Source organism: Aphanomyces astaci (assembly GCF_000520075.1).
Source record: "Aphanomyces astaci strain APO3 unplaced genomic scaffold supercont1.2, whole genome shotgun sequence".
Taxonomy (NCBI): Eukaryota; Oomycota; class Saprolegniomycetes; order Saprolegniales; family Verrucalvaceae; genus Aphanomyces; species Aphanomyces astaci.
The window spans coordinates 1329343-1355370 of record NW_009798265.1 but is presented as its reverse complement, the minus strand read 5'-3'; the positions used below and the strand labels follow the sequence as shown (position 1 = coordinate 1355370).

At 54.4% G+C, this 26028-nt stretch overlaps 11 protein-coding genes across 15 annotated transcripts; 4 read left to right on the top strand and 7 right to left on the bottom strand.

The window, feature by feature from the left end:
• Positions 1–20: 20 nt before the first annotated feature.
• H257_01357 (hypothetical protein) lies at positions 21–1363 on the bottom strand. Its single transcript, XM_009824520.1, has 2 exons — positions 651–1363; positions 21–596 (listed from the first exon to the last, which is right to left on the bottom strand). The coding sequence occupies exons 1-2, from the start codon at positions 1341–1343 to the stop codon at positions 96–98; spliced, it is 1194 nt and encodes a 397-aa protein (XP_009822822.1). The 5' UTR covers positions 1344–1363; the 3' UTR covers positions 21–95.
• Positions 1364–1510: 147 nt separating this feature from the next.
• On the bottom strand, positions 1511–2079 carry H257_01356 (hypothetical protein). The gene has a single exon (XM_009824519.1). The coding sequence runs from the start codon at positions 1999–2001 to the stop codon at positions 1519–1521; it is 483 nt and encodes a 160-aa protein (XP_009822821.1). The 5' UTR covers positions 2002–2079; the 3' UTR covers positions 1511–1518.
• A 77-nt stretch (positions 2080–2156) lies between these two features.
• On the bottom strand, positions 2157–4171 carry H257_01355 (succinate dehydrogenase [ubiquinone] flavoprotein subunit, mitochondrial). The gene is made up of 2 exons (XM_009824518.1): positions 3478–4171; positions 2157–3424 (listed from the first exon to the last, which is right to left on the bottom strand). The coding sequence occupies exons 1-2, from the start codon at positions 4147–4149 to the stop codon at positions 2210–2212; spliced, it is 1887 nt and encodes a 628-aa protein (XP_009822820.1). The 5' UTR covers positions 4150–4171; the 3' UTR covers positions 2157–2209.
• A 539-nt stretch (positions 4172–4710) lies between these two features.
• Positions 4711–7645, top strand: H257_01354 (hypothetical protein). The gene is made up of 11 exons (XM_009824517.1): positions 4711–4991; positions 5038–5349; positions 5417–5747; positions 5875–6267; positions 6329–6402; positions 6451–6618; positions 6671–6726; positions 6780–6852; positions 6903–6980; positions 7030–7164; positions 7230–7645. Exons 1-11 carry the CDS (start codon positions 4797–4799, stop codon positions 7233–7235), a joined length of 1821 nt encoding a protein of 606 aa, XP_009822819.1. The 5' UTR covers positions 4711–4796; the 3' UTR covers positions 7236–7645.
• On the bottom strand, positions 7205–9656 carry H257_01353. 2 transcript variants are annotated; one of them, XM_009824515.1, is made up of 8 exons: positions 9265–9656; positions 9147–9213; positions 8886–9087; positions 8629–8823; positions 8442–8583; positions 8270–8386; positions 7653–8207; positions 7205–7570 (listed from the first exon to the last, which is right to left on the bottom strand). In XM_009824515.1, the coding sequence occupies exons 1-8, from the start codon at positions 9586–9588 to the stop codon at positions 7241–7243; spliced, it is 1932 nt and encodes a 643-aa protein (XP_009822817.1). In that variant the 5' UTR covers positions 9589–9656; the 3' UTR covers positions 7205–7240. The 2 variants fall into 2 exon arrangements, with proteins under 2 accessions (XP_009822817.1, XP_009822818.1); XM_009824516.1 differs by having other exon boundaries at positions 9147–9656.
• Positions 9657–10016: 360 nt separating this feature from the next.
• H257_01352 (hypothetical protein) lies at positions 10017–14213 on the bottom strand. Of its 3 annotated transcripts, XM_009824512.1 has the most exons (14): positions 14044–14213; positions 13647–13993; positions 12861–13586; positions 12640–12807; positions 12343–12585; positions 12205–12287; positions 12045–12159; positions 11803–11986; positions 11605–11735; positions 11458–11519; positions 11285–11392; positions 10986–11225; positions 10706–10928; positions 10017–10660 (listed from the first exon to the last, which is right to left on the bottom strand). In XM_009824512.1, the coding sequence occupies exons 1-14, from the start codon at positions 14183–14185 to the stop codon at positions 10238–10240; spliced, it is 3195 nt and encodes a 1064-aa protein (XP_009822814.1). In that variant the 5' UTR covers positions 14186–14213; the 3' UTR covers positions 10017–10237. The 3 variants fall into 3 exon arrangements, with proteins under 3 accessions (XP_009822814.1, XP_009822816.1, XP_009822815.1); XM_009824514.1 differs by having other exon boundaries at positions 10706–11392; XM_009824513.1 differs by having other exon boundaries at positions 10017–11225.
• Positions 14214–14248: 35 nt separating this feature from the next.
• H257_01351 (hypothetical protein) lies at positions 14249–15763 on the top strand. Its single transcript, XM_009824511.1, has 4 exons — positions 14249–14755; positions 14808–15069; positions 15126–15307; positions 15376–15763. Exons 1-4 carry the CDS (start codon positions 14258–14260, stop codon positions 15706–15708), a joined length of 1275 nt encoding a protein of 424 aa, XP_009822813.1. The 5' UTR covers positions 14249–14257; the 3' UTR covers positions 15709–15763.
• Positions 15764–16209: 446 nt separating this feature from the next.
• Positions 16210–18936, top strand: H257_01350 (hypothetical protein). Its single transcript, XM_009824510.1, has 6 exons — positions 16210–16396; positions 16441–16640; positions 16693–16781; positions 16859–17118; positions 17184–17604; positions 17656–18936. The coding sequence occupies exons 1-6, from the start codon at positions 16239–16241 to the stop codon at positions 17764–17766; spliced, it is 1239 nt and encodes a 412-aa protein (XP_009822812.1). The 5' UTR covers positions 16210–16238; the 3' UTR covers positions 17767–18936.
• H257_01349 (hypothetical protein) lies at positions 17829–21989 on the bottom strand (the record flags this gene model as incomplete). The annotated part of the gene is made up of 15 exons (XM_009824509.1): positions 17829–18886; positions 18944–19070; positions 19144–19466; positions 19519–19687; positions 19740–19922; positions 19988–20344; positions 20412–20649; positions 20702–20754; positions 20826–21000; positions 21069–21118; positions 21165–21315; positions 21373–21410; positions 21464–21562; positions 21625–21765; positions 21816–21989. 15 exons carry the CDS (start codon positions 21987–21989, stop codon positions 17829–17831), a joined length of 3336 nt encoding a protein of 1111 aa, XP_009822811.1.
• A 184-nt stretch (positions 21990–22173) lies between these two features.
• H257_01348 (hypothetical protein) lies at positions 22174–23756 on the top strand. Its single transcript, XM_009824508.1, has 3 exons — positions 22174–22274; positions 22343–22558; positions 22621–23756. Exons 1-3 carry the CDS (start codon positions 22229–22231, stop codon positions 23472–23474), a joined length of 1116 nt encoding a protein of 371 aa, XP_009822810.1. The 5' UTR covers positions 22174–22228; the 3' UTR covers positions 23475–23756.
• Positions 23457–25736, bottom strand: H257_01347. 2 transcript variants are annotated; one of them, XM_009824506.1, is made up of 3 exons: positions 24877–25736; positions 23737–24825; positions 23457–23681 (listed from the first exon to the last, which is right to left on the bottom strand). In XM_009824506.1, the coding sequence occupies exons 1-3, from the start codon at positions 25705–25707 to the stop codon at positions 23520–23522; spliced, it is 2082 nt and encodes a 693-aa protein (XP_009822808.1). In that variant the 5' UTR covers positions 25708–25736; the 3' UTR covers positions 23457–23519. The 2 variants fall into 2 exon arrangements, with proteins under 2 accessions (XP_009822808.1, XP_009822809.1); XM_009824507.1 differs by having other exon boundaries at positions 23457–24825.
• Positions 25737–26028: the final 292 nt, after the last annotated feature.

Sequence of the window (26028 nt, the reverse complement as noted above, 5' to 3'; positions counted from 1 at the left end):
TTCAAGCGTACCTCCGATTGGGTAAAATTATATGTCCCTTCCATTGGGCATAAATATACACGCGCTCATCATTTCAACCAATTATAATTCACTATTCACTCGAAAAACCCAAACTGTTCGTGCCTGTGGAACGCGTCCAAGAACTTGATGGGGCTTGGGCGGTTGGTGGTCGTCGACGGCGGCGCCTCTGGGTTCGGGCAGGACATGAGCACGATGCTGCGAAGGGTTTCTTTGTGGAAGGGTTTCTTAAAGGTCGAGACCATCTTCTTCACGGCCACGATTCCCACGGACTGCACAGTCACGGGGTCGTTCACAACAAGCATGAACCCGTCCCACACTGCTTCGGCCAGTGACTTCCATCCAGTTATTCCCGTCGTCGTTGAAGCGGCAGTGGCCTTGGGGCACTGCACCGACATCCCTGGCGCAGTGTACTGCTCTGGGTCGGCCAATAGCAAGTGCTTGATCCGACTAGCCCTCATCGCATTGATGTGGTAACCTGTTTTGGCATGGACAACGTCCGAGATCTGTTGGGCCGTGATCTTCGCAACCGCGGGTGAGGTCGCATATAGGTCCGAGTTGCGCACAAACGTTGCCATCTACAGGACCTGTCTCAGTCGTCCGTTGAGGTGCAACATGGAAGCAACGGATACCTCTTGTGTGGTCGCTTCGCAGAGGCTTAGCGCCGGGACGCCGTCCGCGGTGGAGTGCAACGTGTGGTTGTGCGCGAGTTTGGTGACGAGACTCACTCCCCGTCGGTTCTTGTTCCCAATGATCGCAAACGGACACTGCGGCTTGCTCTTGCAGATCCACACGCGGCGATGGCCTGACGACGGCCGCTGTACCCGCACGCGAAAACCCGACCGGAGCGCCAGTTGACGCACCTTGTCCTTGAGCAGGTCAAAGCTGTCCAGGTCGTTAAACTTGACACGGGAGAGGATACCGAGGGCATAGCACTGCGCGAGATAGGCCTCGGATGGCGGAATTACTTCGATGTCCTCGTTGAGGTCGTCGTCATTGACAGCGTCGTGCATGATGCCACCGTCGGCCTCCACGCCAGCAGCATGAAGATTCAAAGAATCCTCGAATGGAGTAGTACCATCGCCTGACACAGGCAGTGGGGCGATAGAGGCCGGCAGCGACGGGGGCAGCGCCGCCTCGCTCGGTACACCAGCAATAACCGGGTCCACATGCGCATGTACGGCTGGACCGTCACTGACAACGATGTCCACTGGGAATTGATGATGTCCATACGGTTTTTGTTTAAAGACATCCTTCGCCAACTCTGCTTCTATCGCGCCTTGGACCATCGCCGACGCCGCAGCCGCCGCGGTCGGTGAAGGCATGGCAAGCAACAATAATACAGTACACAACGAATACTTCGATCGAAGTACATATACAGTAGAAACCTTTTAAAATCCATTCTACCAAACTATCATTTATTGGAGGATTCCTTTCGTAACAAAACCACGACAACCTTTCCCATGATATCCTACAACATTCTGTCGTCGTCGCGAGTATTTATTTTTCAATAGTTGGCGAAATGACCTCCACCCCATTTGCGTCCTCGACCGTACCCATGACGGACGGTGGCGCGACGCTGTCCATCCAGTTGCCGCTTCCAGACAACGTGGTCGTCCACGCCACACAACTTGATACTTCGACACCGTTAGAGATCCAAGCGGACACAACGACGCTCCTGACGCGAGTGCAGCGATATGCCGACACGGGCAAAGTCGACGTGGAAGGGTTGTGTGCTACGGACGCCGCCGCACTGGTCCACATCCTGCGTCGACTACACGCGACGTTTGTGAAACAGATCGATTGCGACGAAATCCTATGCGACGCATCGCGGAAATGCCCCAAATGCGGTGCCTCCCGCGTCCCGTCCTCGCCCGAGAAAACACCAGGACGAGCAAGCAATGGGCAGTCGTCGTCTCCCATGTCGCCCACCGCCGCCAGCTTCCGACTTAACAGCAGCAGTCCACCTCCCGATGTCGACATGACTTAATCCATTCCTCCTCCTCCCATCTCGACAAAGTTAGCTTTATCCTAATAGTACTGTACAAACAAATCCGTCCACTCTTGAGTTTCTTCCCATGTCCTTCCACTGTTCCCATCACACCTACAGTACATTGTACCCTCGCCATCTCCAACAGTTGTGGACAAAACATCATGTTGATCGACCTATCCTCGTCATCCCGTCCATCTCCTAATACACACGGGCGACAGGGGCCACGGTCTTGCACTCGTCTTCGTCCAGCGTGTGGTAGTGCACAGGTCGGTATGCGATGTGCGTCTTGGTGGTTTCGTCGTCGTGGTACGCCAGCGTGTGCTTCATCCAGTTGACGTCATCGCGCGCGCTGAAGTCTTCGCGGGCGTGGGCGCCGCGCGACTCTTTGCGCGCTTCGGCGCCGTGCATCGTGGCCGACGCGCACGCCAGCAAGTTCTTGAGCTCGATCGTTTCAATCAGGTCCGTGTTCCAGATCAGCGACCGGTCCGTCACTTGAATGTCCTTGAACTTGGGCGTAATCGCATCAATCTTGACCACGCCTTCGGCCAGCGTCTCCTGCGTGCGGTACACGGCGGCGTCGCTCTGCATAGTCTTTTGCATCTCCAAGCGCAGCTCGGCGGTCGGGATGGCGCCATTCGCGTACCGGATCGTGTCGACCATGTGCAGCGACTGGTCGCCGGCGTTGCGGGGAAGCGGGCGCTTGGCCTCGCCCGGCTTGGAAATGTCGGCGATGCGAAGCGCGGCGGCGCGCCCAAACACGACAATGTCCAGCAACGAGTTGGCGCCGAGGCGGTTGGCGCCGTGGACGGACGCGGACGCGGCTTCCCCCGCGGCGAACAGCCCCTTGACCACCTTGTCCGGGTACGTCTTGTTCACGTCCGGCAACCCCGTCGTGTCGGGAACCACCACCTCGCCAAAGTAGTTGGTCGGGATACCCCCCATGTTGTAATGCACGGTGGGCAGCACAGGGATCGGCTCCTTGGTCACGTCCACGCCGGCAAAGATGGCGGCCGTCTCCGAGATACCCGGGAGGCGTTCGGCCAACAACTCGGGCGGCAAGTGGTCCAAATGCAGGTAAATGTGATCCTTCTCCTTGCCCACGCCGCGACCTTCGCGGATTTCCATCGTCATCGCGCGCGACACAACGTCGCGGGACGCCAAGTCCTTGGCCGACGGCGCGTAACGCTCCATGAAGCGCTCGCCTTCCGAGTTACGCAGGATGCCGCCTTCGCCGCGACTGCCTTCCGTGATCAAGCAACCCGCGCCGTAGATACCAGTGGGGTGGAACTGGACGAATTCCGGGTCTTGCAATGGAATGCCAGCGCGAAGCGCCATGCCAGTTCCGTCGCCCGTGCACGTGTGCGCCGACGTGCAGCTAAAGTACGCGCGGCCGTACCCGCCGGTCGCCAACACCTAACGGACACATGAACTCGTGAGCATAACACGGAAGGTGGAAATGGACAAACCGTATTGTTCGTGTGGAAACGATGGATGGTGCCGTCTTCCATGTTGAGCGCAATCACACCGCAGCATTCGCCTTCGTCGTTCATGATCAAGTCCAAAGCAAAGTACTCGATGAAGTACTCCGTGTCGAACGCCAACGAACGGCCGTACAACGTGTGCAACATGGCGTGTCCAGTACGATCGGCGGCGCAGGCGCAACGGTACGCTTGTCCGCCCTTGCCGTAGTCCAACGATTGACCGCCGAACGCCCGCTGGTAGATCTTGCCTTCGTCCGTGCGGGAGAAAGGCAAGCCGTACGCTTCGAGTTCCAACACGGCGCGAGGGGCTTCCTTGCACATGTAATGGATGGCATCTTGGTCGCCCAACCAATCCGACCCCTTGACGGTGTCGTACATGTGCCATCTCCAGTCGTCTTCGGTCATGTTGGCCAAAGCGGCGTTGATGCCACCTTGGGCCGCAACAGTGTGGCTGCGCGTGGGGAACAACTTGGTGATGCACGCGGTCTTGAAACCGGCTTCGGCGCAACCCATGGCGGCGCGGAGACCGGCACCACCGGCACCGACGACAACGGCATCGAACTCATGGTCCACAATGGTGTAAGCACCCTTTCCAGAGAAGGCACGGGCGCCAGTGCTGCTGACAGCACGGGACACTCGTGAAGCTGCTTGCAACATCCTCGCTCACCACACAAAAGCGTAAACTGACTTCGCGCTGGTTCACTGGTGGCGATAATCCGGATAGCTCCGGATAATATTTAAAGAATACACTGGCTGTTTGTATGGGACGTGAATTATATTCGAAATCACTGGCTAGCCAATCACGTCGTTGGCGGTTCAGCAGCTCATGCAACGGAAACTCACCGAAGATCCCGAACGAAGCGGATGTGGCATGGCATGATGGGGATGCAATATGTTCCATTACGTGCATTGGACTTCGGCAGCCCGCTGTAACTGGCAGAGAAGGAACGAGACAGACAAGGGCACTCCTGCGCGTCTGATGCATGACGATGTCCCAAGTGACGTAGAAGGTCGAAATTGAAATTCGGCGACAACAGGAGCTGCAAAGAAAGCACTCCGCATGAATGTGCCGTCCTCTGCACAACCTGAGAGCGAACAATGACGACACATTGTTAACTATGTATGTAGCATGCGTGCATTACTTGTGTGAAGTACTGGTACATAGTAGTATGTAGTAGTCAGCTGGAAGCGAGTTCGCTGCGTTGGACTTGCTATCGGCTTGCACCAAGAATACAAATCAATACCGCAGCAACGCGACCGTAACGGTTTCATCTAAATTTAGCAGTACCTCGTCCAGGGTGGTCATGGAGAGTGGTGTCGACGCGGCGTCGCCTGTGTCGGTAACCGATGCAGTTCAACTGGACGTAGGTCCTCAGCCCGAGTTGCCAGTTGCGTACGTCGAACAGTTCCTTGCGGACGACGCGTGCGCGTCAATCGTAGACGACTTGTGCAATGGCATCGCGCTGCAGTCCGAGGCCAAGCATATGGCCGTCCGAATGGTACCCCACTCCGTTGGTTTCTCTCTTACAATCACCGCCTTTGTAGCTGTCGTATACTAGCGCGGACGTCGTCGCCCAGCTATACGCCGCCGTGACGATGGTTCTCATCCCTCGAACTGATTCGTTTGACAGAATGGCACCGCCTGCGTCGTCGTCCGAGCCTCCGCCTGCATCAAATAACGACAGCACAAGTGGCTTTTTACGGGCGTTGGGTCGCGTGCAGACGTTCGTGACGCGGCGGCGTCACTCTGCCCAAGCGTACATGGCCGGTACCAGCATCGACGGGTCCGTGCACCTTCGCCAAGACGAACTGGTGCCATTCCTCCACTCACTTCCGCTGTTCTTGACCAAGCGCGAGGTGCGTGTCAATCTCTTTCGTCTTTAATATGCCTTGTCAATCGGTCAGTTGTGAAACATATGGGTAGGTGGCTTTCATTTCAAACCAAAGCACGAAAACCAGCAACACCGAGCTAGATGTCCGGTTGGACGTCCACGACATCACCAAACTCGTGGCCACGGCCATCAAAATCGCCAAAAAGAAGGCCGGGGCGTCCCCGTTTCGGCCGCCCGTCGTCTTCCCCTCGCCGGAGGAACCCACCGCGACCCCCCATGACGTCCACGCCCCCAAGGAGCTCAAAGCCCGTCCCCCGGGGGACTCACCCGACAAGGACTCGACAACCCATCTCACCACACAATCGTCCACGTTTCGATTTACGCACCACACTAGTACTACTAGCGTCCCAGGTGACAAACGAGGTAGTGCATCGTCCTATCGAGTACTTGTGGTTGGAGGAGTAGTAGTATGTGGACGAAGAGGAGGGGTAGTAGTAGTAGTACGAGTACTAGTCTAGCTGAAATCTATCGTGGTGGTTGGCTACGGTAGGCACCAAGTACTCGATGGCCGCGACGATTCAAACGACCAAACTGTCGATGGACGACGTGGACCTCCATGTTATGCTGGACACGTCGTCGCCAGACAAAGTGGACCAGGCGTCCATGTCCAACATCTTTTCGTTGGGCACGCCGCGCCAACTGAGTCCGCGGGAGCTCGCGCGAAGGCGGGACATCTTGTCGTATTTGGACTCGATCCACGCGGCCGCCATGCACGAAGACATGCTGGCGAAGAAGAAGCAGGCGCTGCTGGAGCGGCCGGTGAACGTGGTCGAAGGCGACGTGCTGGAAAGCCCTAGCAGCCAGCATTGCTTACCCTCGAATCACGACTCGTTCTTGACGATTGCGACCGCCTTTGACATCCGAGACCCGCCCCATCCTCACGGTAGTGCATTCAGGCACGTTGATGGAACGGCTTTCAACGACGGTGTGTGTGTGTGCTGCAGGACAACCCAAAGCACACAAATCCAAGCCGGTTGGTCGAAAACAGACCCAGGAAAACCTCGTGGATCTCCCAAAAGTAATATGTTACGCAAATGTGCATTTGACAATGGCTCACGGTTGGCAGATGGCAGAGGACGAAGCCAGTCCGCAGCCGATCCCAGACTTTCACTTGCCTCAAATCGACACCAACCGCCTCGAAGTCGGCGTCAAAGTCGTGTACCCCGGCAAAGAAAAGATTGGCGGCAAGCGCAACCCAAGTCGAAACGCACGGCTCAAACTGCACAATTACAACGTACGCCGCCACCATTCAGGTTACACGTGAACCCGCCATGTCGTCCTACTAGGTCAAGACCCCTCCCCACTTGCCGCCTGGGGACTTCAATCCCCCACTCCCAGCCAAGTACAAAACCAAATCGACTGCTCTTCTCTTTCACACTAATTCGAGTCTCTCAGACCTACCGACGGCGGGGGCGTCATATTGCCCAAGCTCCCCGTGTCCCCCATCAAAGCCAGCCAAACCCAACCCGTACTCCGCATCTCCATTTTCATCCGCTTTTAATTTATCGTACGTTATAGGCAAAACCCACAGTCCCCGCGGCGCCCCTGCTGATGCTGCCGAAATCCATCGCCAGCCCCATCAAGCCCCCCCCCTACGTACTGTGTCTCTTATACACCTTGATTTTTCCTCAATGTATGATTCTAGCACGACGGGGAAATTTCCCAGTACGCAGCGGGGACATCGCCCCAGCGCGTGGCGATATCCCATGCGCGAATGCGGGGCAAGCCGCCTGTTCGAAGTCGGTTCAAGTTTTCAGACTCGCTGTTTCGACCGTCGCAGGTAGCAAGTGCCCATTCTCTCTTGTATAACCAACCCCCTCTCATGTAATAGTACGTATGATGTAGAATTAATCACGTTAATCACCCCCCCGATTGTCATCACGGGGGGTTTGTGAGTTATCCGGATGTGACTGGTTGGACATGGTCAAGTGCTTTTTCACGCCGATGCTGGCTTGGTACCCCGTGTACATGACAAATCCGTACGGATTGACCGAGCCGCCCGACACGAGGCTGCCGTCGCCTACAAACACGTTGGACGTCCCGCGCACCACCAGACTCGTGTCCGCGCACGACGATGACGACGACGGATGTGCGGAGCATGTGCCGCCGAAGTGGTCTGTCACCAATGTATGCTGACGGACCCACTCGTGTGGGGATTCTTCCCACGATGACGAAGCGATCGTAGCCTAAAACGTGGAGGGAGAGACTGTGAACACGACCATGGGGGACGCAATGGATGAATATAGAGAAGGATGGACATGTACTTACTTGGTCGGGGGGTGAAAACACGGGCATGGTGTCGACATCTGAGAGGCGTGAGATTGTTTGGTTGATGTACGTGACCATCATGTCCAGGTCGTCGTCGTTGTCCCAATACAGCGTGGTATTGGGCAGCATCCCATACAGAGGACGACCACGACGATTGGTATTGGGGGAAAATCCCAACGCTGCGCGGGACATGGGGTTGTTGAGGTTGAAACACAAGGTGAACTCCATGGCATTGTCCCCGTAGGGGGGCACGGCGTGGGGAAACACGGTGATTTGGAAATGGAACTCGCGCGAGGTTGTAGGATGAACCACCGACTCGTACGAGATGAAGACGGGGTTGGAGCTGGTGAGGGGGCCTGCGCGGCGGTCCAGAAACTGGCGGACAGCCTCTGGTGGGGGATGGAGGTAGTCGAATCCAAAGCGGCGACGGCCTTGCAGGACAGAGGTGGGGGCGCGGAACGTCACGGCGACCTGGTGGGTGTCAAAGAGTTGCGCGCCCACGGCTTCGTTTTGAATCCAAGGCCCCAGCGGCAACGGCAGCCCCAGAGCGTGGACCTATCACTCACATAAGTCCATATCCGTTACAAGAAAAGACTCGCGGGGGAGTGGGATCGTACCAGCGGAAGTTGCTGTGTGGGGCCAATGCCCGACTGGAGCAACAGCTTTGGAGTGTTCAACGTGCCAGCTGCCAACAAGACGGCGCCATGGGGCGACCGCAACTGGGCCGTCCAGAGCTAAAACCAACACACACCGCCTTAAATATATCGAAATGGACACCGCCGTGCCTACCGCATTGCCTTTGTTGTACACGACACCGGACGCCCGCCCATGTTTGTGCTGCACTTGCACTGCCGTCGCCCACATTTCCAACACGACGTTCGATCGAGTTGCCATGGCGCCGAGAAAGGTCTTGGCCGGCGAGTCCCGCAACCTGCCCCATAGTTACACCACCAACGAATGGAGAAGACGGTCGTACCCGTGCTTGATGGTGAACGGGGGATGGCCATACACGAGGTGCTTGAGGTCGGGAGTTTGGTTGATGCTGCGCTCAGTAAAGTTGGCGGAGTGCTTGAGCGCCGACGCCATGTGAGCGTACACGTCTTGGGCGTACCAGAGTCCGTCGGTGGAAGGCACGTCGGTCCAGCCAAACCCTTTTTCGATCTCGGCAAAGCTAAATATGTCATATACGTATGACATCTCCAATAATAGTCGAGCGTGTGAGATTGTGGGTACCCTGCCGCGACATCGGCCGCTCCATATGGCCACTGAATCTCATCCACATAAGATGCAGGCGGACGAAAGTAGAGCGCCGCGTTGATCGAGGAAGACCCGCCAACGAGCTTGGCCAGGTGATTCTTGGGAGTGTCCAACCACTCCATGTGCCACGAGCTCGAGACGTTGCTGGGCAACATGAACGCCACATTTGCATATTCGCCTACGTACGTCGTCGGGAGTTAGTGTGTTTGATTGAAAAGAGGAGGGAGACTACATCACCTGGAATGTCAAAGTACGTCAAGCCCGTGCCGTTGGCATACGGAGGAACCAACGTGCCTCCAGTGCACTGCACAAACTCGTGAGATCAGGGACATGGGCGAGGCGGAGAGCATCACACCTGGAGACTCGGACCGCCAGCTTCAAGGATCAACACGTTCACGTCGGGGTCACGGGACAGCAGTTCTGCCGCGACAAGCCCTGCGGGGCCACTCCCGACGACGATCACATCGAATGTTCGCTCGGTGGATGATTGCGTTGCACTTGCTGGGTCATGCGGAGTCAGGTCAACGGGGTAGAGAATGTCCGAAGCAAAGATAAGCATCGACACCACGAGGGCGACGAAGAAGCCTTTCCATCCAAGGGCGTGCCGCTCTGGCGCCGCCGCCGCATCTGAAGTGCTGCCGTATCGTATCTCCATGGCGATCTTCAATGTCTGGGACATCACATATTCTGCTGATTGGTGGAATCCTTGGACGTAGCCAATCAAATTGCGTCAGAAAGTTGGCATATCTTCAAGGTCATCCTCGCATGTTATCATCCATACTGTACAAAAGCAAAAATAGAAGGTGAAAGGGTGAAATACAGCGAAAGGTCCCCAGTTCGATTCTACAAAAGTGCAAGAAGTCACATGCAGTAACGTTATACAGTATCGCATATCTCCCAAGATGCAACGCATTCCCTGGAGTGTGAACAACGCTGCGACGAGCATCGTTTGTCCACCTCCATCACTAAACCACACAAAGCAGTGTTCACACTATGTACTCGTGCATCTGGTCGAAATCAGCTAATGCTTTGAGAAATCCTTGCGTTTGGAACGACTTCTTTCCAACAACTTTGACAAACTGACGTTTGCCTTTACCACCCCGACTTTGCTCATGTAACGTTACTACGTTCTCCATTCATTAACGTTACAGTGTAGTATATCACTTGAATTCCGAGGGCGTGGTGGGGCGCCCCCTCCAGCACTTTTGTGCGCGACCACGCTGCAGAAAAGTCCAGCATTACTGCTTCGATGTAGCTTTGCAGGCAATGAAAGATTCATCAGAACGCCCTCGAATGTTTGGTGGTTTTCGTGGGAAATTGACCGACTTCTAACTGTATTTCGACCTCCAGTATCCTTTCCGATACCATGTGCTATTGCCGTCTGCGGTGGTGTCGACCACGGGCAACCAGTCCGAGGGGTTGCCACTCCCCAACTCCTCCATCGCCCGGACGAGTTGCTGCTTCTCGTCGAGCAACTGCTGGGCATTGTGGGACGAGTACGGGGCTGCTGCCTTGGCCTCTGGTTGATCCTCTCGTTCATATGGACGCCGCGATTGTCTTGGTGGAACTGCAGCTGCCGTTGTGTGGTCAAACAGCTGCTGAAATTGGGCGTGCAAAATGCCAAGTTGGTTTTGAAGGTGCTGCGACCCCACGACTTCGGGATTCGCAGACGGCGGCACGTGGCTATACATGGCGCCTGCCGAATGCACGGGTCGCTGCGTCAAATACACGCGAATCGTGTGCAGTTGCTCCTACAAAAGATCGTCAAGGCCAGTCAATCTTATCACTCGTCCGACCATCAAATGTTTGTTGTTGTCTTCAAGTCGAGAGATCTCCTTGTTGAGAAAGTCCTTCTCGGACGAGTTGGTCTTGATCTGTCGCTCCAGTTCGCGCTTGTCGTCGTACCACGCAGCTTCCCGTTGGCCAGACTTTTGCTTTTCCAGCACCCATGCGTCTTCGTACTCGGTTTTGAGTTTGCCCACCATATCGTCGCATCGTCGTTTCCATTCGTCACTAGCCCTACGTCAACAATATACCCCCACATTAAAGAGTTTACTTGACACTGAGGATTGATACCGTTGCGTGGCAGCGGCGGCAAGTTGTGGGATCTGCCCGGCCAGTTGCGCCTTAACTTGCTCCATTTCCATGGTCCAGTGCTTCTCCAACTGTCTTTTGGCCGTCTCTTCGTCGTGCAACTGAAGCTTGAGCTCCTTAACTTGGGATTCCAGCACTTTGGACGTGGTGCGGAGTTCGTTGATAATGTGGTGATTCTCGCCGTCGATGTTTCTCGCCTTGAGTCGCCCCACCTCTTCCTTTCTACACGACATCATATTGCATGTATATGTACATCCCACTTCAGTTTGCACTTTTCGTACAAGTCGAGAATATCTGCGTCCCGCTGTTCCACGCGCCCCATCTCCTTAAGCCGCCACTTTTCAGCCGTGACAAACTTCTCTTCGGCGCGAGACATGTCGTATTCATAGCTACAACAACAAGGTCGAAAGTTCTACGCATGGGCACCGTAGGCACTTGGAATAGTCGGACGTACCGGGCATTCAAACTCTCGAGTTCCCGCATTCGATACAAGTACTTGTCCGTCTCGGTTCGATGCTACCAACACACAATTAGACAACGACACCACTAAAAGAAGACGCACGGCTACAGTGAATATCTGTACAATAAATAGCCAACTAACCTCGGAGCGCATCGTTTGCAGCTGGGCTTCCAACGCCATCACTTTCTTTTCCACGGCACCTTTTTCGTTGCTCAGGAGGTCAAACCGTTGCTTTTCCATAAAGTCCTTTCGTACGAATTCCTCGAGTTGAGCTACATGAAACGTTGACCACGTCATACATCATTGAGCTGCGAGGGTATAACAAAGGTACGTACGTACCTTTGCATTGCATCAACTGCGACGACTCGAGCGACATGGCTTGCTTGAGGTTGCGCATGTCAAAGTCCACCGTCGCCTTGACATCTCGCAATCGAGCTATGTCGATGTTTAAGCTCTCGATCTCCTTTTTAAGCGCCTGCACTTCGATCGTTTGGACGCTGCCTCGCTCCTTGTCCCGTCGTAACTACACTTGAACATGAATGCGCAGTCGAATCATACCAAGAATCAAAATGAAAGAACACCTCTTCCATGTCAAGTTGCATCTTGGATTGGGCGTGGACATGTTGTTCCTGTTGACGCTTGACCATATTTTGTGCATCGTCGAGGTCCTGAAGGGCACTTTGCAGGCTGTCTTGACTAATCATGTCGATGTGACAAGGTCAACATATCATTTTGTCGTACGTCGACTTCAATTCCCGCTCCGCCAATCGTTTTTCCTCGGCGGCTTTGCGCTCACTGTCTTCCATGGCCTTAGCCCGGGTCCCCTACACGTGCCACATAAACTTCAGTGTCTAGACCAAACGACGGTGTCGACTGCACCGCATCATCTAGAAGGCCCTTTGTCCGCTGCAGTTCGTCCCCCACTCGCTGCAATCTCAATTCGAGATCGTGGTTTTCTCGCGTGAGATGCAAGGTCGTTCTTTCGTTTTCGTCGTGTCGTCGTTCGAGATCGCTCACTTGGTCGCGCGCGAGTCGCAAGTCTGCGTCAAGGGCAATTCGTTTCTTCACTTCCGAGTCCATTTGCATCGTCATGACCTTGTCTTTGGCCTCCAATGACGCTCTCTAGCATAGACAAGAACAACCATAATGACGTTTCAGACCAATGGAATGCCATACCAAATCTGCAATTGTCGCGGTTTGGGCCTGCAGATTTGCGTGCACCACGCGCATCTCCTCTTCTTGATCGGTACATTTCTTCTTGAGCCGATCTAACTCGCCTGTTGAGTGCTGTAGCGTGATGTTCGTGGCTTGGCGCATCAGTAGTTGCTCTTTCAGATCTTCCACCTGCAAAACCAAAAAAAATCAACTCATCTCTGTAGTATTTCAATTGAACGAACCTCGATGGAGTGTTCCTTGACTTTCAAGGCCCACTCGTGATCCTTCTTGGCCATAACTCGCTCGTGGTCGGCTTGCAAGTGACCAAGTTTTGCCTGGAGTTGGGTCATTTCGTGCTCTTTTGCGGCTAATTCCTTGCACGTGGCGTCGAATTCAATGCACTTCACTCCCAATTCTTGCGTCTTGGCAGTCAATTCAGCCGTCACCGCCGACGACGCAGCTTTCGTCGGTTCTCCATCACCATGTTTGCTCTTAGCTTCCAACGCGGCCACTTTGGCTTTTAATTCAATCACTTTCATGCGTAAATAGTTGGACTCCTTCGCTTCCACCTCGGCCTGTTCCTTGCCTCGCTGCAACGTGTCAATTTCCTTGTTTAAGGCCGCTTTCGCCACTCGCTCGGCCTTCTCCGCGGCTTCGCGCTCCTTTTTCAGCTGGAGCACTTCACCAGTCAACGCATCGACTTGTTTTTCTAATTTTTCGATCTTGTCCCCTTGCCCAGAATTCTGAGAGGTGGCCGACGTCGAAGACGACGATCCTGCGGTCGTGACAGAGAGCGATGGGCGTGGTTGAAACGGGGGGGTAGCGGGGACCGGGGTGATGGTCGACGTTGGTGAGGGCTTGGACACCATCACCACCGACGCACCTGCCTTGGTAGCGTCACATGTCTTCTTGATCGAATTTACCACGCTGGGTTTGGGTAGAACGGTCGTCGCCTTGGACAGGCTTGGCTACATCACGATGGACCCCCCGTCAGAACATTTTAAGAAAGGCTATACCTAGTGTTGTACCACATCCAAGTCGTCGTCGTCGTCGTCGAGAAGCCACGACTGTGAATCTTTTCCAAACCCCACTGGTTTCGTGACAGTTGTGGTAGAAGCCTTGATTGACGCCTTGAACGGTTTTGGCTCGTCGAGGTCCTCCATGTCGAACTCCTCAACGACGGCAGACTTGACAGGTGTGCTCTTGGGGGCGCTGTTGAATGTCGCAGCTGTGGAATTTTTCGACGCAGCGGCGGCTTTGTCCTCAGCACGCTTGGTGTTGATCATGGCGCTGTAGTGTTTGTCCATCGGATGCTCCCACACACTTTCTTCGGTGTTGACGTTGAAGTAGTAGATCGTGCCATCGTCCGACTCGCCTAGCCACCGAATAACCAATCCATCTCGATGTAATGGTATCCTGACGCACCTTGTTCCCAGTCTTCTGGCACTGGCGCCGTCAACGCTTCCTCAACTATCCACAGGTACTGCGGCTCCTTGTCTGGGTCGAGCCCCAGCGTTCGAGCATACTCGCGAACAGCGTCCTTGTACTCTGGACTCCCTTTGTCCATGCCACCGCCACTTCGAAGTACGACGACACGACCACTGACAGTTTCAACACATTCTTATTTGCTATTTAAAACATGGTCCTCCCCAAGGTCGATGAGTGTCGAGGGGGCGCGGCTGTGGTCAAGCGAGGACGGACGTTGAGTAAACTTCTGGATGCTGCCGGTGTTATCGACGCCAACGTGGCTGCATTGCGCGGCCTCGAGCTATCCAAACTGCCCTTCATGGAAGAAATGGTGCCATATCGAGCTCGCCGCCATCCCGAAACATTGAGCACTCTCGCGAGGTGCACTGCCTACACCATACGTAAGAAGGCCCTCGAGCTGCAAGCCCAGGCCCCCCTCGCACACGACCACACGTTTTTCAGCAACGAATCTCAAAGTAACTCGCTACAACATGTTCCACGACGGCGACCGACGCCACTGCGCTCCATCGTCCGCCCAACCCCCCCTCCATCTATAATTCTCCCCGAATATGCGTCATCGCATTCGTCAGCAGTAACGTCGCCGAAGACAAAAAGCCTGCGAATCACATATCGAGCAACCCCACATCCATCGACGAGTCCACCCAAACTAGTACGTAGTACGAATATATCACATTCAGCTACTCACTGCATAACCCTCTCAGGCGCTCAAATTCAAGCGAAAACGGCCCAGCGTTGGAGGAGGTGGCCCCACTGGTCATTCGGCCAGTCGGACAAAAGTTCCCGAAGTGACCCAGGTTGCGTGCTGTCACCCCACTCACATCGTGACACAGTACCACGGCCACCTGAGCGACTACAACATTGAAGGGCTTATGGCAGACACGGGATTTTCCCGCGCAGAATTGTACACAATGTGGAGTCGCTTCAAAGCGCTGTGTTCGCTCTCCTATACCCCAAAGGGGGTCGGTAAGTGGGTGTGTGCTTCCTCGACGCTGGTCCATCACAACGACTGTCGTTCGTAGACCAAGACACGTTTCGACGGGGGGTGCCCCTGTTGTCGATTGAGGATTCACTTTTTGTGGATCGGGTGTTTTCGATTCTGGACGAAGACAAGTCGGGGATCATCGAGTGGCCAGAATTCATCCGAGCCATGTCGGCGCTCGAAAAGGGCGACTTGCGGGACCGCATTCGGTTCCTCTTTCAGGTCCGTACGCATTTGACAGAACCGAATAGCCAGTGCCACTTCAAACATTGTGTGCTTCACGATGACAGGTATATGACTTGAACTGCGATGGCACGATCGGGCGCGACGAATTGGCGACGTTTTTCATCGCAAGTCTGATGGTGAACACGCCAAACGATGACCTACAAGAAGTCACACGGCAATTTGTGGACGAGATTTTGTTCAAGTTGCACCCCACGGGAGGCGGCGTCGTGACCAGCCAAGACGTGATCAACTACATCGACCAAGCCCCCCAAGACGATATTTTCACGCTCTTTGGGCGCACGATGCTCACGGAGACCGATCGTCGGCGAGCGCAGGAAGAGCACATGACTGGTGCGACATTGGACATGGACAACAACGAAGACGACGACCCAGCATAAAGTAGTTCAAGTCTGCAAATAAGTTATGTAATCAATGAAGGTAGTTGACGAGGACAGAGTCCAGTGGGGCATGACATACATGAATGTACGCTGGTGCCACATACCTTCGACACGCAAGGCCGACGGTTCATCATTGCTTGACTACAGTACAATACGGTGAAACTCATTTGCATGCAATTATTATTGTACTTGGAATCCTTTCTGCAAGGATTCCTACAACCCTCCGTCGTCAACATCATGCTATCGTCACTGTAGATAAAAAAAGTGCTCGTCGCAGCGTTATTCACTCTCGAGGGAATGATTGCATCTTGGGAAAGATGCGTTACGCTGCAAGTGACTTCATTGCACTTTGATGGGATCGAACTCGGGACCTTTCGGACTAAGTGTTCAACCACTGAGCTATTTCAGCTTTATAGCGAATTGTAATCTTTAAATGCACCGATAACATTAATGTAATATATCACGCGTCCTTTGGATGGACCAATCAAATTGCCGTACTTCCTTGGTACGGTAGTTTGAACTGCGAGGCAATGGCCGACGATGCTGCATTGATCGATAACACTCCGCAGGCGAAACCAGCGTGCAAGAAACTCCACCTTCCCGACGGGTTCATGACCTTTGTGCGTGAGCATGGCATCGATCCCAAGGTCTACGACGTCGATCCAAGCGCGATGCCGCGGTATTTTCGGTACACCCACCGTTGAAGTACCAAGTCAAACCACGGCGCAATAGGACCAAAGACGACGCGAGCGTCACAGAAGAGGAACTGCGTCGCCACTTCCCCGCATTAGAAGTCGTGCCTTGGCTTCCAAACTTCTACGCCATCCCATCCTCTGTGGCATTGGCCACCAGCGATTTGTACACACGCGGCAAAATCTACGGCATGGAGGCGAGCTCTGGGTATGCTGTCAGTGTCTTGGACGTGCAGCCGGGTACCCAATATTCTTTGTCCCAGCACACCTTGGTACTCATGATTAACTCCAGGAGACCACGTGTTGGACTTGTGCTGTGCCCCCGGTGCAAAGCTCACGATGTTGGCCGATGTATTGCAGAAGCGCGGCAGTGTCACAGGGGTGCGGTAGCATGACACATCTCACTCTATCCGTCCTGTTGATCGCGGCTACTGAAGTGCGTGCTAACATGCACCTAGGTCGACTTCTCCAAGAGTCGCATTTCTGCGTGCAAGACACTGGTACACAAGTACGACCTCATTCACGCACACCCACCCACCGCAACGACGTCGCAGACTGTCGGAGCATGGAGATGCCGCCTCTTCCACGCCGACGGTCGGTCGTTTCATGTGCTTCCGCTGTCGAACGACACGTCCAGCGCGTTGGAGACCGTCTTGGACACGGCAGAAATCTCGGCTCGATCTACCAAGACCGTAGCTCGCAAACGCGTCAATAAGAGGTGTGTCGGCCAGTAGTACATACATTTGCACGCCTCTTGTATAACATTTGCATGTGGCATGGCAGCGCTCGGGCTCGATTGGCCAAACAAGCCAAAGCAGCCGTCCCTCAAGTCCCCACCTCCACTAACGAGGAGGACGACGAGGCTCATAGTTCGTCGTCTACATCCACGTATTACGACAAGGTGCTGGTGGATGCCGAGTGCACCCATGACGGATCGCTGCGTCATTTGGTCAAGATGACATCGGACGCCGACTGGAACGAATACCTGGGCAAATACTTGAGTCCGACGCACGTGCAGGGCGTCTTGGACCTCCAGCACGACCTCATTCGAAACGGGTTTCGCTTGCTCAAGGAGGGGGGGCGCATGGTGTACAGCACGTGCAGCTTGTCCCGCAAACAGAACGAAGACATGGTCGACCAATTTCTCCAAGATGAACCCACCGCCCGCCTCGAAACGTTTGACACCACCAACGTTCCCCACCAGGTCAGTTTTGTGTCTGATACGAGATTGATGTATCGTGACATGGTGGTTTAGCCGGGACACATTGACCACACGATTCGATTCACGCCACTTGAAAACACGGGCGGGTTGTTTGTGTCGCTGTTTTCGAAAACCAAACCCACCAAACGCCAAAAATTAGATTGAGATGTGGTGATTCGTACAATAAACCAGTGCTTTACATAGTTCGACTGCGGTTCTACTTGTTCTTATAACGGAGGGGGCTCCACCCACGCGAATTCGTCTTCGAGTTGGGCCCACATGAGCGCCATCCGCTCGTTTCCGAGGACTTTGGCTAGCTGCAGCTTGTCCATGTTGTGCTTGGCAACCTCCGAAAGATGGGATGATGTTTGTTTCTTGGGTTTTCGCTTCTTCTTTGCTGAGTGGGACGGAGGCTGGTGGTGCAATGTTGTGACGTGGGTGGTGTTGTTTGTGTCTGCCAACGCTACCACTTGGTTGTGGTGTCGAACGACGTGGTACGACACTTGTTGCACCATGACAATATCCGACTGGGCCGGGGTGGTGGCGGCAGGTAGAAACGTATGGTTGTGACGAGGGACGGACCTCTTTTGGAGACGGGACCACGGAAGGGTTAGCTGTGATGACGGGTGCTGCTGCTTTCGCCGTCGAAACGATGGAGGAGCCGTCGCTGGTGGTTTCACGGATGGAGGGACTGCAGTAGTTGCAGTTGTCGAGCTTTGAAATTCTGTTGGAGAGTCTGCCGTTTTCGTGTCCAGAGGTGTATCGTCGTCGGCCTGCACCTCCTCTGCAGTAGTGGTCGTGTCAGTGGTTGGCAAAAGGGGTTGAGAAGGCAGCATGGGTGCGGCAGTGCTCGGACGATGCGCTCGAGGTGTGTCATTAGTTGATTTCGTGTCGACATGACTGCTCGGTCGCCTTGTCAGGATGTTGGTGAGGATGGAGATGTCCGCTGCGGGTTTCGGAAGCACATGCGAACTCCTCGACTTAGGTACTGTTGAGCACGTTGGCAGACACTCGTCTTCCTTGGGACACTTGCCCGGCTTGGTAACGTGGGCTTTCGGTGGACTCGATGGCCTCTTGTGTTTCTTGGGGCTGGTGGGCACAAGGGGGTCGGGCACAGTGGGGTCCGTCGGTGGAAGTTGCCACATGGGTTGCCAGGGTAGTGTGGCAGCAACGTACGTCTTGGGGAGAATCACAGGCACCGTCGATGCCTCTCGCTTCCCTGGTCGCCGACACTCGGTAAGACCCCCCCCTTCCACCAGAATCTCTCGCAGTTGAAGCATGTCCTCTACTCAACACCCGCATTCTCCCATTGTATCTCAAATCGTCTAATCGTACGAGTTACCACAAGACATGGGTTTGCCTTCGGCAAGGGCCAAGTACAAGTTTTGTTCAATGGCGGCAGACATCGTTTCTTGCGTGGTTGTATTGTCTTGTTGGAGTTGCTGGCGTCGCAACTCGTCGCCCAGTTTCTATACATCCGCAGCCCCACCACCAATTCAAGTTAAGAACTCGTCACGAGTGCATATATCATCGTCATCCCACCTCGAGGTACGTGGCAGCATGCGAATACTCTTCCGAGGCAAACACGCTGTCCTGAGGCGGTCGATCGTCGTCGACCCCAAACTTGGCCGACTTGGCCTTGGCGCTGGTTTTCTTGAGCTCCGAGTCGTCGTGGTAGACCGAGTTGAAGTCGTCCGATAGCTGGTCTGCTTGGTTGTATCGATTCGCGTACGCAGCGTCCAGCTTCTTGAGCTCGTCAAACGTTGGCTGCGTTTTGGCCATGTGCTCAAAGTACTCGTGGATCAACTCTACTTCGCGATTCAACGACGCCCCGCCGCCGTCCCTTGCCGCTTTTTTCAGCTTGTCTATGTTTGGCGAATGGTTGCTCATGTGTGTTTTAGTAGACTTCTGGGGTACCTTGGGCGACCTTGTCCACGTGGTCCAACGCCGCCGCCGCCTCGCGCTGCTGGCGACGATGCTTGTGCCGGTCGTCGATTTCCTTGCGCTGCCCTGCCGTCTTGATGCGGAATTCCTCGTCGAGCAACTGCATTTGACTCATGCGAGTCTGTAGCCGTTGGGAATAGATCTAATTGTCGACATCTAATGTACGAGTCATCGACGGATGTGATATTTTCTACCTTGGCACGCAACGACGCCTTGCTATGTGGGGTTTGAACTACTAGCTTTTCACCTGGAAAGTAACATGGCATGCTATTGTGCGGATGGTTGGGCACAGACTCCAATGGAAACGAATTCGCAACAACTCCTAAAGGCAACGGGGTCGCTTCTGGCAGTGTCGTGTGGTTGTACTCCAACACAAACTACAACCCATCGTGTTTGCTCTTTGACATTGCCAGATTTATACACGTATATGGCTGGGGTATACCTGCATTTCACGAATGCAAAACACGATCGCGTAGTAGTACCCTGGGGACGGTGCCTCGCAAATGATTTGCGCTTTCGTTTCGGAGTTGTAATCGTAGAGGACCTTGTGCTGCTGGAATTTGTACGACGCGAGACCAGACTGTTGCACGAGGTAGATGCACCCGATGACCGCACGACGACCGTCGCCGTCTCTCCCGGCGGTCAGGACCTGTTTGGTCGGTTCTGTCGTGACGGTCAGAATCAGCGGAACCGCCGACGGATGCTGGAGGCCGAACACGCGAACGCGCTTAGCAGCCACCGACCCGTAAAACGTGCCTTCAAACTCGACCGCGGTGGTATCTTGGAGTACGCACGTCATCTAGACTCAAGCAACCCGATCGTAATGAGTCAGCATATTTAATCGAATGGGAAGTGCTAGCGGGTACTTGGTAGGACGATTGGTCGAGGGTTGGCTTGGGTGTGTCGGCAGTGGAGGGTGCAGCCTTCCCAGATGTCGTGGGCAAGACAAAGTACTCCAGGGTTTCGTATTGAATGGACGTGATGTCGATCTCGGTCGTCTTGTACACGAGCGCGCCGGCGCACATGTTGCGGAGTATCCACGTAGGGGTCGGATCCGTGGGCGATTTGCTCGAGTCGATGGCTTTGACGTGCATGTCCATGAATCTGAAAGTGAGAGATTGGAAGGAAGAAGATGTCATCAACTAGTGTTGCGTACGCATGGTCCAACGAAACGAAGAGCGCGACCAGCGGTAACCTTGTGGGGAACAGCTACGTAGGTTAGGTCGTGGCTGTGATGACGATGCAATCGTTGAGGGTAATATGGGGTGTGAACGACGTACCCCCACTTGATACAACGTGGCGGTCTGCACAGTGTTGTTGGTGGGTGTTATGTCTTCCGTGTACATTTTCCCATACTCGACCAAGACCGTGATCCGATTTGAGCCCGAGGCGTCTGTGATGTCGGACGCGTACTTTGGTTTTGGAATTTCGTCAAATTCTCGCACACACTTGATTCTACGACGATACCGGGGTGGTGGATTTCCAAGGTCGACGCTGGGAATGACATCATGGAAATGTCGTACTTGATGCGCAAAGATTGCAGGAACAGGTACAGGGCATCCATGCCCCCCGCCTAACTCACGATGGTTGGAACGGGTTACAGGTACAACGAGTCGTACAGTGCACGATGTTGCCAGGTCCAGCACGGACATGCTGAACAAGTGAAAGTCCATCGTGCGGTCGACAGAGATAACCGACGACGATGCTGTCGTCGGGGTGACATCAGGATTCGCGTCGTCAGAGTCGTTGCTTTCGACTGGGTCGGGGTCGCTACATGCATCGATGAGGGTTGGCTCTAGGCAGTTCTGTCGTCATGCAGTTTCGTACTTGACAGAAGCCACAAACGTGTCATCGCGCCAGTCTTTCTACACAACAGATGATCACTCACACAAGTGAAATAACGTAACGTGACTCAAACCTCGATACGACGGAGGGCTTCGCCATACGTGATGTCAGGGAGCAGCGACCGATACACTTTGCAGTTGAAGCGCACGTAATCGTCCTTTGTAATGTCGAGCTGTGGGAAAGCAGTTAGATCTGTCGAATTGATAGTTCAAAGATGATGGCGTGGATGCATACGTCTTTGTCCTTCTTGAACGTGATGGGATTGAAATGGGCGAGTGGCCACCACGTTGATCGAATGTACGATTGAATGTTCGGGTCCAGGTACCCTGCCACGTTCGACGCGATGGCATTGGAGCCCAAGTTGGCCGGTTTGGTCTAGAAACAAAGTCGTTGGTACATACCACCACAGTCGTCATAACATGTACCACTAAATGTAGCGGTAACGGCTCCTTCTTTGCAAACTTTGTGGCCAAGAGGAAGTACCCACGTGGATTCCGAATGCTCTTCACCCCGCGCTTGGATCGCCGTCGAATCAAGTCCTGATGGATTCGTTTCAACGACGAGTAGTCATACCCCGTGAACTCGTCCGCGCCGCTCATGCATATGACGCGGCAGTTACAACGCCAGAAAAATGCACAGCCGAAAGTTGTAACTGGCGACGCTTAATGGGCCAATCATGTCAAAGCAATGACACTGGCGTGTCACAATAAGCATACAAACTGTCAATGAAACCGAACGACCGATTGGTTTGGCGAGGGCATAGGACACTTTGTAGAGGCAGACCAGCACAATGGATTAACGTTACTTCAACTTTGACATTCTTACAGTAATTGTTGCGATGCTGAAGCCGTGGCCACGGCCTCCTTCCTTTGCTGCCACTACAGGTATGTTAGGCCACGTGAAAGCCAGCATTTGTCGTACAGTGGACTGACTCATCGCTCTCGCTATCCAGGAAGGGTACTGCTTCTTGTGACCATCATCCAAGGATATGTTAGCGGCCAACCATCATCCAAACTCTTGTGTTCGTCCGTCAAAGCATGCATTTCCGTCGATGGCACGAACTGCACCACGCAATGTCCACCATGCATCACTCTCGCACCCAGTGGAATCTTTGCGTGCGTGTCGAGAGTCGGTCTTGCTTGTCCGGTCACATCGACCTTGTCCTGTGGTAAATATCTCATGAATTTCAATCGACAGGGCATGGCTCATACTATACTCTTGTTACGGTAGATGGCGTTGGAATTTTTGCGTCCAATTACTCGACCACCGTGCCCACAACCCAACGTGTACCTACCAACTCGCCGTCGACAAGACCCCCCCAGAGCAACAATGTGTCGCCCACGTCGACCCCCTCGTCGTCGGATTCTGTATCTTCGTCCCCTTCCATCACGATCTACTTGGCAATTGCCGCCGCCGTGGCTGTGCTGGCGCTGTGCGTCGTGCTGTACTGTCAGCACAAGTCTGCGCGGCAGTCCGTCTCAAGTCCACTCGATCATCCGAATCCGCAGGATAGATTCAAACCGCCGGGGGTGTCGTCGGCGGTCACAATTTCAACAGTCGCGTCACACGGTGGCGGCGTCAGCGGTCCGAGCAACGCCTTCTTTAGGGTCAACAACCCTCCGACGGTGGGCAACAACGATGCATTGGAGTCATCGCCGTTGTCGGTCACGTCGTTCCCGACGGCGTCCTCTACTGGGTTCTCCCACAGCCTCGTTCAGCAGCACCCCAAGCACTTCGATAACCCCTCGTCGTCGTCTCTGTCGAGCGTTTTCAGCATCTTCCACATGGCACTCTCTCCTGCCGCCAACCACCAGGCCAAGCGTGTCACGTCTACCGTGGTCGAACTTGCCGAGACGATGGAATACGATCCATGGGATGACAACGAGGATTCAAGGCAGTTGCAACAGCAGCGACTGCGGGATAGCTCGGTGGTGATGATGGTCGAAGGCGACGACGAAGAGGACTTGTTCGACAAGGACGTGGATACCATGCGCGCCTCGATCATCACTGACGATGGCGGGCGGTTTTCCGACTGCTCGTCAACGATGTCGGATATATCTGACTGGAACGATTTCAAAATATAAACTCCATCACGTAAACCTATCGTTTCGCTTATCTAGGATGTTCATCTACAACTCGGTTGGGGGGAGATTATGGCGCCGCAACAACAATCGCATGGGTTCAATCAACTTGACTTGACTGGCGTTGGCGTGCCGTGCAAGAGCCTCGACGATCCCTTCTAATGTTGCTGCATCTCGGACGAGTCCCGCCGTCGAGTTGCCGTTCGTGTCCTAGTCACAATGAATGGTAGTACGAAGAATCTAAGGGCAGGACTGTCGTACGTACCCATTGAATCAGAGCCGCCATAGCTATCCACTTCACATCTTCCAGAACGTTTTCGTGTTGTAATACTTGGGCCAGTGTTCGTGGAAGGTTCGTGTGGTCCACTGGCGGCATCGCCTGGCCAAAATGAGCGACGAGGCCGGTGCATTTCACGGCTTCGGCCAAGAACATGGTGGCTAAAGTAGTGTCTTTCTCGGACGAGTTGGGATCAAGGAAAGCGAGCGTCCTCGTCAGCACATGGTCGAGGGTGCCGACAATCACGTCCACATTCGCCTCGATGCGACGCTGTCGATCCGCTTCTGGCACGTCAAACGGCGGCAAGATCGCGCACACAAACAAGTCCAACGCGGACAGCCGCGTGCGAGGCGCGAGGTTCGCGTCGGAGTCTACGACATGTCGAAGGACGGACGATGCCAGGTGGATGCCGCGGTGGTTGGCGGTGAAGTCGTCGCAGGCGGCCGGAAGTGACAGAAATGGGGTCAACAGCGGCACAAGGCGGTCGAGGATGTCCATGGCTTCAGAGGTCATGAGGCGAACACGCCAGTCGTAGATGAACGTCCAGATAAACCACATGATCCATGCCGTGAGAACGTCCATGATGGTGGTGTTGGGGAGCGGTGGCAGCTGGCAGTGCTTGTCGATGGTGGTGCAGATGGTCGCAACTACGTTGGCCACCACGAATTGGGGTTTGCATTCTGGATACGCATGTACGAGTGCTCCGGTGAGCGCGAGGAGGTTCAGGTACAAGTGGTGGCCCACTGGCACCCCCTTTGTAGCTGACCGGTTGAGGCGGTAGATCGTGTCCACCCGACCCACGAGTCCCGTCAGCAGCGCCCCAACGTCGTCCTCGTCGGGGGTTTGAAACGTGGCGAGCTGGGACAATGCATCGGGGTGGTGCTCCAGCAGCTGCAGGAGTATAGCAGTGGACTGGACACACGCGACGAGCTCGACGTCGTCTTCGAGGGGACTGGCCTGGTGTAGCACTCTCAAGAGCGCCGAGATCGCATCCAAATCGTTGACGAGATGCCTCGTCAATGCGATCGGATCATGAAACGATGCGATTAAAGACCCCACAGCAACCACCGCAGACGCCTACGCAGGTTGATTTCACTTTAGAAGCAGTGGGAACGACGTCAATTAAACCTGAATGCGAAAATCCAGCGCGTTGGCGGCGAGGGACACCAAGGTGGCGACGCCTCCCATAAGCACCACATCCTCGGCGATATCAGCGGAAGATTCGACGAACCGAGTTATAAGCAGGAGGCTCTGACACGTGGATTCCAAGTCGACTGACTCGAGGTGCTGCAGAAACATGGACACGCCATTCAAGCCGCGGAATACGGTGGCCGCGGTGCTGTCGGAGGCCATCCACGCCTGAATTGTAGAAAACGCACGGTACGACTCATCAGTATTCGACGACCGGGTGGCTGTGAGCATGGGACTCCAGAGGGCGGCCACGGACGGCTCGACTGATATGGCACGGCACTGCGCCTTGTGCTTGAGCCAGCCAGTCTTTTGGCACGCGGTGCTGCAGAAGAACGCGCGCTTGCACTGGCTGCAACGCTGGGCCGACACCACGCCTTGGTTACATCCCGCGCACCACTTTGTGCGCCGAACGGCGTCTCCAGGGCTTATAGACTTGTCGTCGGAGGTTGGATTGGCATCCTTGAGTTCTTGTTTGATCTTCTCGGCCGCCGCATGCTCCCATGCAGTTGGTGCTGCGTTGTTCAGGGATCTTTCACGGGATCTTTGAGCGGCTGACAGCGACGATGTTGTTGAAGGTTGGGGTGCTCCGTGGTTGTGGATAACTCGGGCGTTTGGACACGCAGCAATGTCGGCGGCGAACATGGTCCATGCCCGCTTCGTAGAGCATGCATTGCACACAGGACGAGGGTTTTCCCTTTGGCTTTCCCGAAACTCGTCTTTCTTGCTTTGGAAGACATGGCACTCCTCGCACTCCAGCAGCTCCTCCATTTTGAAACTTGCTGGAAAATCAATTTCACAGTTTGGGTTTGTAGTATTTTCATTTATATTCAATTTTACTGAATTGTTTATGTAAAGGCGTCTCTGAATATAAAGCTGAAATAGCTCAGTGGTTGAACACTTAGTCCGAAAGGTCCCGAGTTCGATCCCAACAAAGTGCAATGAAGTCACTTGCAGTGTAACGCATCTTTCCCAAGATGCAATCATTCCCTCGAGAGTGAATAACGCTGCGACGAGCACTTTTTTATCTATAGTGACGATAGCATGATGTTGACGACGGAGGGGCTCACGTTATAGGAACGGTGTCTCATC